Source organism: Jatropha curcas, chromosome 1 (genome assembly GCF_041381405.1).
Source record: "Jatropha curcas cultivar XTBG-Jc1 chromosome 1, XTBG_Jcur_1.0, whole genome shotgun sequence".
Lineage (NCBI taxonomy): Eukaryota > Viridiplantae > Streptophyta > Magnoliopsida > Malpighiales > Euphorbiaceae > Jatropha > Jatropha curcas.
In genome coordinates, this window is record NC_143151.1 from 11,072,081 (window position 1) to 11,084,789 (window position 12,709).

Genomic DNA, 12,709 nt, shown 5'->3' on the forward strand with positions numbered 1-12,709 from the left:
GATTCAAGGAAGCCATCAACATAGTTGTGATACAGTTTTTATTCTAAACCCTTCATCTTGTTTCTTTCTTTATTGTCTTTAATTATGATGAATGATTCAAGTATGATTGAGTTTAATTTAATTACTATGTCTAGCTAAACTCTTATACTAGGGAATTGATGTAACTTAATTCGATTCCAGTTTATAATATTAGATTTATTCTTCCTTGCTCTTGTTATAACTTATTATTGTGCTTAAGGCGTCCAGGCAGAAATTTTCCCCTGGATTGAATTATTTCAATAATTACATTCGGGAGAAGGGTTATTGATATGAAAAAGATAATAATTTACTTGAGAATAATAACTTGATGCGGAAGCTATATGGTTTGACTCAAGGGAGGTTTTCATAAGTTAATAAATTTTTAAGTTGTGAACTCACAAAACAACCATAAAACCTAATAATCTGATTTATGTTTAATTTCACTATTAAAGATAGGTAATTGAACTGGATTAGAATAACTAACAATAAATCGGGAGAGCTTGTTAGTGACTTTAGGGTTGTTCTCCTACTTGAACAATTAAAATTGATTAATGAACTAATAGAATAAGCTGGATAGAATTAAGTGAAATCAAATTCCCTAGTAGCTTAATCCTCTGATTTCTTTTCACTAGAATTTTGTGTTTGATCTCTTCTATTTTTACTTTAAATTTTATTTACCTTACAGCGAATCTCCTTTATCGTCGTCTAAATAATAATAGGTTAACATAATTTTGGTAATTGATAAACAATCCCTGTGGATACGATACTTTCTTACTCTATACTACTTGTTGCGATTTCGTACACTTGCGAAAAACGCTGTCAAGTGGCCTCGACTCAGATCGCACATATCATCATACATGCGGCTCAGAATAGCGCTGGCCCAGTCGTACTCAGTAAGATGGGCCAAGTCTTCCAAACTCTTCAGAATAGAAGGATTAAACTTCTCTTTCCTGTTAGACCAGAAGGTCGAAGCAAATAGCAGCAACAGAGTGAATCTAGCTACCTGAGTAGCCGTTAGCTCTCCCTACCTGTGTCTAGCATAAATGTCGGGGGCCTAGAGAGATAGCCAGTGTCTCGAAATACTCAAAATAGGGGCAGAAGAGCTAGGTCTGACAATTCGGGGCAGGTCAATCCCTATCAGCTCCATCATCCGATCAGGTGTGACCTCAGTCCTCCAGTCGTCATACAGCTCGATCGGCCGAGTGCCAAAAGGAATCCCGGAGATCACCGAAAAATCAGTCGGGGTCATCGTCATCTCACCCCAAGGGAAATGGAAAGTGTTGGTGGTGTCCCACCATCTCTCAGCCAGCGCACCCAGTAGGCTCTTGTAATTCTGCCTCCCCAGCTCAAGATGTCTTAAAAAGTCCAGATGAGAGGGACTGATGATGGCTCCGACCGGGTTGTTGTGGTCAAGTATGTCAATTGGGATCTCAGCAACAGAGGACTCGCCTACATCCAACCTAATGTATGAATCCTAAAAGGTAAAGTGGCTTAAGATTATTCTTTAGTTCCTTACTAAGGATAATGTCTTAATTCTCTCCAAGGTAAAGTGGCTTAAGATTATTCTTTAGTTCCTTACTAAGGATAATGTCTTAATTCTCTCCTAGCATGCATACTAATAAGACGGTAAGTGCAGGAAAATAAAATTTGTCTTTCTCTTCACAGTTTGGCCACAGAGGCCCAAGAAATCACGATTTGGCCTAAGGCCCGAAAATTCACAATCAGGCCACAGAGGCCCAAAATTTTCACCATTTGGCCTAAGGCCAAAATAATAAATAAATGAGAGTGACAGGGAACTGACCTGGGCATAGACACCGGTGACAGAAGCATGAGTGTCGGCGTCTGCTATCACACGGATTTCGTCAAGAGAAATCCCCAGGGATTCCAGAAAATCCTCATCGCTACTATGACTCGAAGAAGTCATTGATGAAGGAAATATGAGAGAATTTAAGAAAGATCTTTAGAGTAAAAAGATAGAAATGAATGAAAAATGAAAAATTTGAGCTATTTATAAAAAAAAAAGGGGCCAAAAGGCGGGTCTTCTCGACGCGTCTGTTTTTCGCCTCCAAAATTTGTGTTTCAGACAACCACCGACTCCCATAAATCATCTTTATGGTCGCCGGTGGGGGGCAACTGTGAATACTCAAATTTTGAGGCTCAAAAAGCCTGTTTTGGTCATTTAAAATTAAATTAATTAATATTCCCTTAACGAGGAGCTTAACCTGGAGTTAAGAAGTGGCCGTCGATTAAATCAGGTACATGAACTAAAACTCTGCCTATTTAATTTTAGCATGTCATACATTCTTCTCTTCTACTCCTAATAATTCTATAACTGCATAAATGCATTCATGACATCTTTAGGCAAATAAACTGCCTCAATTAAATAAATTTAGGCTAAATGCTCGGTTAATAAATAATCGTGGTATTAAAGCCTAAACCTGACAATATTGGCTTAAAATACCTAGTTAATTAATAACTATGGTGTAATCGCCTTTATTTCAAACAAATCTGGCTTAAGTCCAATTAATCAATAATTGTGGCTAAAAAAGCTTTAATTCAAACACGTTTTTTCCCCGCAATAAATTGCCTACATTACAATTCGGTTAATCGATTTTCGGCAAATACATTGCCTATAAATTAGATTAACTACTTTCAGCGACAAATCGCTTAAATCAATCTTTTGGCAAAATGCCTTAAAATTAATCAACTTATTTTGGCTAAAAGCCTTAAATCAATCATTTTGGCGACAATCGCCTAAAAAAAATCATCTTTTGGCAAACTGATTGCCTAAATCAACCTTTTTGGCTAAAAGCCTTCAAATTAATCAATCTTTTGGCTAAAAGCCTTAAAATCAATCAATTTTTGGCAACAATCGCCTAAATAATCATCTTTTGGCAAGCAATTGCCTAAAGTAAATCTTTTTGGCTAAAAGCCACTAAAATCAACATTTTTGGCATCAAATGCCTAAAATAATCAATTTTCAGGCAAAATGCCTAAACAAAATGCATAAAGCATGCACACACTCATGCATTAAGCATACCCATTCAAAGCCCTTCAAAGAAGGCCTATCGAACTACGTCGACTTTGATCTTCCATTCAAACGGAAGTACATAGGCACGTTTGGGATTTAACCCCGAGCGGCAAGTCAAAATCACATTTCATTGGTCTAAATCACATTAATCACCCTGCAAAGCATTCATTCATAGGTTAGTTCATCAGCACGACATAGCCTCGGGATCCATCTCGGGTTTGTAGACCATGCTTTAACTTTGGGTTAATTAATCTAGTAATTAGGTTAATTAAAATTGGAGTCAACTTAGGGTTTTTTCCTAGTTTACCCTAAAATAATTAAACAAGGTGGCGACTCACACATCACGTGCATTTCTTCCTTAGTCACATGCATCCATATGCCTTTGATGTTTTGGGGAGGGGTTCACATATAAGGGCCAATCAAAAGAAGTTGCTAGAGAAATAAACAAATGAAAAAAAAAGCCATTTTGGAAACTAGAGAGAAGGCATCTGAGTAATTGATCCCATAAACCTGACATACCCTTTAGCAAAAAGGCAAGCTTTAAGATGAGTTACAAAGCCATCAGGATTCATTTTTATAGTAAAAACTCATTTACAGCCAATAGCTTTTTTGTCTAGAGGTAGTGCACCAGTTCCCAAGTACCATTTGTGTCTAAAGCCACCATTTCTTATTCCATTGCAGCATGCCAACCAGGATGAGGTAAGACTTCAAAAATAATTTGGTAGAAATGGAATCTAGGGAACTTATAAAGCAATGAGATGTAGGAGACAATTGATCATAACATACAAAAGAAAGAACATGATAAGTATGTTGATGCTTACCTATGCCACTACAAGAAAAATACAGTTTAGCAATAGAATTTTAGCATCAAATGATATCCGATGCTAGTTAGCAATTGTTTAGCAAGGGCTCAGCAATAGTTTAGAAGTGAAAAACAAATTCAGAATTCAATAACAGATTAGCCACAGAATATTAGCAACGGATTTTAGCCGTGGCTAATACATTGCCAATTTACGTGGAAAATAATAGGGAGTAATTGAGCAATGGATTAGCAAGGGATCGATAATGAAATTTAGCACCCAATTTGTAATCTGATGCTAACTTTGGAGAAAAAAATACGGCGCGCTAATTGGTAATGAATTGGCAACAAATATATGTAGCATCAAATTTGATATCGGTTGATAAACATTTCAGGGTAAACTCCATAAGATTGCAACAAATTAGCATCCGATTAGCAAGGTAAAATTGGTTTGTATATTTGCAACGGATTAGCAAGGGAAATTATGAGCAATGGATTAGCAAGGGATTGACCATGAAATTTATAAATTATCTAAATTTTTATTATTTTTTTAAAAATAGATAAAAATACTAATTTTATAGTTTTTATTTATAAAATAGTAAGAATTCTCAAAATTATTGAATATTTTTATTAATTAAAGCGAAAATATAAATATTCTCTAGTTATATAAAAATAAGTTTTATTATCTATAATCCAAAATAATATTTTTATTCTTTAAAAGATTTAAAAATTAAATTAAGAATTATTTCTGGTTTGGAAATTGAAGAATTAATTTTAAAAAATGCTTGTATTGAAGAACTTAACCCTTCTAAATTAAAACAAGAAAAAAGAAAAAAAAAAAACTAAAAGGAAAAAAAGAAAAGGAACCACGAGTTTTGGTAATTAGAGTTAATTAGGTTAGAAGAGATTTACAGCTTTTCTCTCACAAACAAGACTCTCCCTCTCACATACTCCTCTCTATTGCCATCAAACATGGATGAGCATGGAATTTAAGCTACGCCATTACTACTCTTACGATTGCTCATCTCTTTTTCTTCTCCCAAAATCTGAAATCTAAGGTATCTTTCCACTGTATTTTTGTATATTCTTTGTGTTTGCATTATCTTCAGTTTTTTATTACTTTATAATGTTTTACAAAATATCAAATGGTTTATGTTTTCTAATGTTTTTTTAGAATGGTAAATGATAATGGGACAATCTGTATATGATTATGTTTATCAATTGAAAATTTCATTTTTTTCTATTTTTGTGGGTATCTTTGAAGAGAGAGAGAGAGAGAGAGAGGAAGAGGGAGAGGGAGAGTCTGTTTATGTTTATTTTTCAATCCGTATCTGTTTATGTTTATTTCTTTCTTTTTTTTTCTTTTTAATCTTTGTAATTTTAGGCTGATGGTTTAGCCTTAATTAGTTCAGTTGTTAGTGCAGATACTTCAGGATTGCTCTGCTCTCCTTCCCAGATCAGATAATTGAGACATTGAAGTTAGAAGATTTTCCAGCTCATCTGATTGTTTCTTGTGTGCAAGAGAAAAGGTAAGAGATACTATAGAAGAGTTTAAGTACATAGTGAATTTGTTTGTGTTGTCTTTTCCTTTTACATTCTAACTTTTTTGCTTTCTTCCCTAAATCTTCTTTGCCTCTTCTTACTTGGTTGATTACGATTTTCAATGTAATAAACAACTTTAGAATTTTGACTTTTAGGCTATTCTTGTTAGCTGTTCATAGATAAAAGTGGTGAAGGGCTCTTATTAAATTAGATTATCTATATTGGCGGGACAAATTATATATCAGTATGAGTGTATTCAAAATTCCATGCCATTTGGCTAAGCAAGACCGGTGGCGTCGGAGCTAGTCCCTCAGTACATACTAGAAGCTCCATTCCATATAGAGTTATTGCAAAATGCTTGTTATGTACATTTTAAGATTAATATTATTGTTATTAAATCATGCAAATTCATTTGTTCTGCCATTAAATACATTATAATATGATCTCTATTTTAGAAGGCTCAACTATATCGACCAATAATTCCATATGAGCTTTAGAGGCAACACATACTAGGAAGAAGGACAAGCAATTTGTGGACTAGAAATCAAAGAGCGCATTTGTAATTAACATAACCAATTATCATCATTGTGCTTATTATTAAACTTTCAACATGGCATTAAAGGTTACCATATGTGTTTTTACTTTCAAGAGGCAATTTCATCTAGAGTCCCAGTGGAATCTCAGCCTCAGGAAGGAACTAATGAGCCACGCTCGATGGACGTTGCATAAATATATTTGTAAGAAGTAGGCAGTGTGAAGAAGTAGCGAGTTTATGGCCTTGGTTCACAGGCATCAATTTGTTTTGGGCACTCTATGTTGGAAATACAGCAAGTGGAAGACCTACTTAAGATAAACAAAATAGAACTCTTACTGCTGCACTTAAATTCTACAGATAGAGTACACACTTTTTAGAGGAAAAACTTGATTCTATTTTTATTAGACAAGGTGGAAAAAACCTCTAATCTACTCTCCTCTTTATAGTCTGTAGAGGGAGTTTGTTACAGGAAAATCAGCTACTATTATGCTAAAGAATAGCTACAAAGTGGACTGCTTCTGTTCCACGTTTTATTAGCCACTACTCCTACTTTCTAGCAAAAACTCAGTCAACAAAAAACAAAATAACAAAATAACAGTAGCAATTTAAATTTAGTCAGCAAGTTTATAACGGTAACAATAACCCCCTTAAACTTGCTTGACTCCAATCTTGTCCCTTAGCTCCAGAAACCTTTGTCTTCCCAGTGGTTTAGTTAGAATATCTGCCAGCTGCACTTCTGTTCTGGTGTAATCCAGCTTGACATCTCCATTTTTTACACAGTCACGAATAAAGTGGAACCTTGTATCGATATGTTTACTTCTTTCGTGATGAACTGGATTGTTGGCTAAAGAGATTGCTGATTTATTGTCTATCCTTAGAATAGGCTTAACTTGATTATTGCCTCTCAAACTTGCAATTATCTTTGTAAGCCACATGCCTTGACAGGTACCTCCTGTTGCTGCAATGTACTCTGCTTCCCACGAAGAAAGAGCAACAATTCTTTGTTTTTGTGAAACCCAAGTAATTGGACTTTCACCAAGGAAAAACATAATTCCAGTTGTGCTCTTCCTGTCATCCGTATCACCTGCAAGATCGCTGTCACTATACCCAATCAGCGCCTCACACTCCTAATTCTTCTTACACACGATTTCGAGATCAAGTGTTCCTTTCACATATCGAAGGATTTGCTTAACAGCATTCATATGTGATGTTGTTGGAGTTTCCATATATCGGCTAACCACCCCAACTAAATAAGCAAGATCAGGACGGGTATTTACCAGATATCGAAGACTCCCGATAAGCTTCTGTATGCAGTAGCGTCAACTGGTGGTTCCTCATCATGCTTACTCAGTTTGCACCTCGGATCCATGGGTATATGATAGCTATTACAATCCGACATCCTTGCTTTCTCAAGAATCTTGCTGGCATAACTCGATTGGCATAAAGTTATAGATTCTGAGTTTTGTTTCACCTCGATTCCCATGTAGTAGCTTAGGAGTCCCAAGTCACTCATCTCGAACACCTTCTTCATTTCATGCTTGAATTTATCAATCAAAGTTGCACTTGATCCTGTGAGGATAAGATCATCTACGTATACTCCCACCACAGTAACATCATTGTCTGTTTCCTTCATGTAAACCGCGTGCTCGAATGGGCATTTTCTGAAATTTAGTGATATTCCATGCTCTTGGGGCTTGCTTTAGGCCATACAAGGCCTTATGAAGTCTAAGCACCTTCTGCGGATGATTCTTGTCAATAAATCCTTCAGGCTGCAGCACGTACACCTCCTCTTCGAGTTCACCATTTAGAAATGTTGTTTTGACGTCCATATGGTGAACTTTCCATTGCCTTTGTGCTGCATATGCAAGAATTTTTCTTACCGTCTCAATCCTCGCAACTGGAGCAAACACCTATTTGTAATCACCTCCATATTTCTGCACATAGCCCTTTGCTACAAGTCGGGCTTTATGCTTGATTATCTTCCCATTTGGATCTTTCTTCAGCTTGAAAATCCACTTGAGCCCTACAACTTTATGATCCTTAGGCAAATCTGCAAGCTCCCAAGTTCTGTTCTTCTGGATTGATTCAATCTCCATCTCCATTGCTTGCCGCCAATTTTCATTGCCGTTTGCTTCCTCGAACTGTGTTGGTTCCTCCATAGACAAGAAGCACATGCCTATCTCTGTGTCAACTTCTCTGGTTTCATTGTAGATTTCCTGCAATAACCTGTACTTTTGTGGCTGAGTAGAGTTGTTAGAATTTGAGTCTGATGCATTGGTAGGAGAGGTTTGTATCGAGGATAGAGGCGACACCTCCCCCTCCTCCAATACCGTTGTAGTACCCCCTGTATCTCTTAATTGTACAGCAAAGGTGCCGACACTCTCCACCTCCTCTTCTTTCTTTCCGGACTGCCATGACTGTTTTCCCCCCGGAGAAAAATCGTTGTTTTTTTTATTTTTGGTTTTGGTGTTTGTTTTTGAAAAGTGGTGACAAAACCTTTGGATATACGATGCCGATAAATCGGTCTTATAAATCATTTTTAGTCGCCACCCATTATTTCGGCAATGGGATCGTTTTGATTTTTATTTTGTAAAAGTGACTCCATTTTAACCCATTTTTTATTCAAGGCCTTTTATTTTGGAAAAACTGGTCAGGCGTACCAAGTACGATTCTAGGTAAGGGAATTGGGTACGTCGGCCCGTTGGAAGCCGACGCCCGGATAAACCGGCCTCTTTTAACCTGCGATTTCTAATTGGACTTTATTTTAGAAAAACCGATTATTTAAACCCAACCCGAATAAATCGAACCGAGTTCCTATGTGGAAAATTAATTAACCGTCCCAATTAATTTCATCCATTCATTGCATTCATTATAAATAAATCATCACATCCATCATTCATCCATAACACATATCAAGTATAATAAAAGACCTGCTCTTGCCTTAAGGTTAAAGGCGGGCCACAAACCGAGTTTGATAATATAATAAATAATAAACAAAGAGAAATAAATCCTAAAACCTCATAATCATTAATAATTAGTCGATTTGATTTGATTAAATCTTAATTTGCCCATGTTTGATCATTTTCTGAATTGAAATTAAAGTCTGCTTAATAATATGAAATTAAGACGAAATAAGGAATGTATACTGAAATTTTAGGACAGTTGCGTCACGCGGGTGTTCCATAAGGAACAGTCGCGTGACGCAGCTCCCCTTATTCATATTACTGGAAATAGGTACAGTTGCGTCACGCAGCTGTTCTACGAAGAACAGTCGCGTGACGGAACTATTCGCGACTTATTGAAATTCTTACTTTTATTGATTATTCATCCAAAATATCACATTAAATATAAAAGTATCCTGGGTATGCGAATAGCTGCGTCACGCAGGTGGTCCAGTCTGAATCCAAGACTTTTGGACATGAACAGTCGCGTCACGCAGGTAGGAGCTGCGTGACGCGGCTGCTCTGGTCCGGAACTACCATTCAAACTACTCTTTTTTACGTGTTCTTTTTATCAACAGAGGTTTAATACAATTCAGAAACACTCAGAGATAGGCAAAATGTAGTTTAATCAAAACCAAACTAACTAAAATACTAAGAAAATGAGACTTTCGCAAATAAGTAACTAAAAATGCAAAAGAATGGTTTAGATGATTACCTAACCCTCAGATTTGAGGATTGCATACGATATGGTTGATCTAGGGATGAAGCTTCACGATCCCAGAAATGTTCAATGCCCAATCTTAATAATAAAACCCTTCTTTTTTTATCTTTTCCTCTTTTTTTATGTCCTTTTTATATTTTTAAGCTTTCAATCTATGTGCCTAATGGCTTGATCTTCCTCAAAGTTACTCACTGGAGTCTTTTAGGAAAACCCTAGCCGCGATCGTTTTCTTTTAGTCTAAAATGCCTTAGTCTTTTTTGAGAGAAAATGAGAAAAGTTTCAAAAAGTCCCGTTTTTGCTGTGTAATGCAGTATTTATATGGTTAGGGCAACAGGGCAGTCGCGTCACGCGGGTATGAGCTGCGTGATGCACCCGCAAATCTGCGTGACGCGACTTACTTTTCGTACAGTTGCCGCGTATCCATACAAACAGTCAGGCCGTTGCACGGGCGCGCGCCAGGGGTGTCAGCCCTGTTGGAGCTGCGTGACGCAACTGAGAGTGCCGTCACGCAGGTATTAGCTGCGTGACGCAGCCCTAACACGGGTCAGACTCCTTTGGGTGGTTTGATTCAATTTTTTTTGATTCAGGCACTTTTGGTTTATTGTGAAACCTCATCATTTGTCCTCATATCATCATTGGGTTAGATGGAGGCATAAAACTACGCGTCAACAATGACCAACTCTTTTCTTCTTCGAAAATGACATCTCTACTTATTATTAGCTTCTTTTTATTGGATCATAAATTCGGTAAGCTTTTGATCCTTCCTCATATCCAAGCATGACTCCTTTTATGTTCCTGTCTTCAAGTTTGGTGAGATGAGGTGATGTTGTCTTGATGTGAGTAAGACAACCAAATACACGAAAATGGTGTATATTTGGGATCTTCCCACACCAAGCTTGATATGGTGTCATCCCCTCTACACTCTTCGTCGGACACCTGTTCAACACAAACTGAAGTTTTAACAGCCTCACCCCATAAATTTGCAGGTACCGATTTGCTTTTCATTATGCTCCTCGTCATTTCAAGAACAATTTGATTCCTTCTCTCCACGACGCCATTCTATTGTGGGGGAAAATGGTGCCGTGAGATGTCTCTTCACACCTTTTTCTTCGCAATATTTCTTGAATCAGATGAATTAAATTCACCCCCACGATCTGTTCTGAAACACTTTAATCTTTTTCCACTTTCAGATTCGACCAGCTTCTTGAATCTTTTGAAAGCTTTGAATGCTTCACCTTTCCACTTTAATAGAAAAATCCACATATAGCATGAGTAATCATCAACTAAGAGCATAAAATATTTGTTACCTCTTGGTGTAATTGGTGAAATCGGACCGCAGAGATCTCCATGTATCAACGCAAGCTGTTCCTTTACTCTAAACGTTGCAGTATATGGGAATGGCAATCTGTGTTGTTTTCCCACTACACAACCATCACACACCTGATTAGTTTGTGTAATCTCTAGCAGTCCCTCCACCATTCTTTGTTTTGACATCCTCATCAATGCTTGGAAATTCAGATGACCGCATCTCGCGTGCCATAGCCGATTCTGATCTGATATGTGAGTCATCAAACACACTCTCTCGGCAACCTAGAGCTTTGCAATAAACAATCTGTTAGGTTGTCTCTTCACCTTGATTGTGAGCCGATTTGAGTCATCATAAACCCTCAAGATTCCTCCTTCAATAATCACACGTCCGCCATTTTCATCGATTTGTCCTAGGCTGATGATATTGCTTTTCAATTTTGGTATATAATATACATTTGTTAGTGTCAAGTGTTCTCCATTTTTGCATTGGAACAACACTGAACCTAACCCATGTATATTGATTATAGACCCATCACCAAATTTTACTTTACCAGTAATTGACTGATCAATTTCAGAAAAGCAATTTACATCACCTGTCATGTGGTTGCTGGCTCCAGTATCGAGATACCAACCGGTTTCCTTCATAACACTTCCTCCTGTAGCTGCTACATATACTTCCCCTTCATTGACTTCATAGGTTTTGATCATCAACAAGGAAGGTTCTTCAATATAAATTTCTCCTTGTGAAATGTTCAGCTCGCAAGTTTCAATTAATAAAAGGGACGGTTCTACCTCATTTTTTTCAGTCAAATTAGCTTGTTCATCTCTCTCATTTGACACACATTCTGATGTGAAATGTCCCATTTTGCCACAGCTGTAACATTTAATTTTTGATTTTTCAAATTTCTTCTTTTGTGATTTCGACTCATCATCGCCGCCTCTGCTTGCCTCACCGCTGTGTCTTCCTCTGCCACGACCGCGTCCTCTGCCTCTACCACCTCTTGTATCGGCAGAAGCTTTCTTGTTCTTTTTTTGCCTCCTCCCTTGCCTTCCACTCGGCTTTCGTGAGAAGAAGTGTTTCTTCAGACTTACCACCACAGCTGAGTAGACGTTCTTCATGGGCTTTTAGTGAACCTATCACCTCCTCAACTGATTTGGTTGATAGGTCACTAAACTCTTCTATGGTGGATACGATCTGTAGGAACTTGGATGAGACTGATCTCAACAATTTTTTCACCACCTTTTCATCCTTTACAGTATTTCCAAGGCTCCTTAATTTGTTGAAAATAATTGTAAGCTTCCTGAGAAATCATCAACATTCTCGGAATCACTCATTCTCAACGCTTTGAACTCTCTCCATAACATCTGAGTTCGTACCTCTTTAACCTTGTCAGCCCCCTGGTTCATCATTTTCAGCATGTTCCATGCTTCCTTTGCAGTCTTCTTAGCACCCAGTTGAAGCAAGGTATCTTCTCCTATACCTTGGTAAATGGCAGCCAACACCATCCTGTCTCTGCGTTTATCAACTGGCCCTGGTGACTCAACTGCATCCCACACACCTTGAGCCATCATGAAGACCTCCATCTTTATAGCCCATGCTGCGTAGTTACTTTTCGTCAGCATAGGATATTTCAACGTTACTGAACCTTCTTTCTCGGGGAACAAGGCGCCTTCAACTGTAGAGGTGTCTCCATCATTAGAGGCTTCTTCACTTTGTTCTCTCTCTATTTCTATGTGAGACATTGTGTTGTGTAGGCCTTGATCTTAAGGCTCTGATACCAAATGTTGGAAATACAGCAAGGGGAAGACCTAC

General features: G+C 37.5%; 1 protein-coding gene across 1 annotated transcript; it reads right to left on the reverse strand.

The window, feature by feature from the left end:
- Nucleotides 1-7,835: 7,835 nt before the first annotated feature.
- On the reverse strand, nucleotides 7,836-11,067 carry LOC149498997 (uncharacterized). Its single transcript, XM_089721570.1, has 2 exons — nucleotides 10,690-11,067; nucleotides 7,836-8,342 (listed from the first exon to the last, which is right to left on the reverse strand). Exons 1-2 carry the CDS (start codon nucleotides 11,065-11,067, stop codon nucleotides 7,836-7,838), a joined length of 885 nt encoding a protein of 294 aa, XP_089577696.1.
- Nucleotides 11,068-12,709: the final 1,642 nt, after the last annotated feature.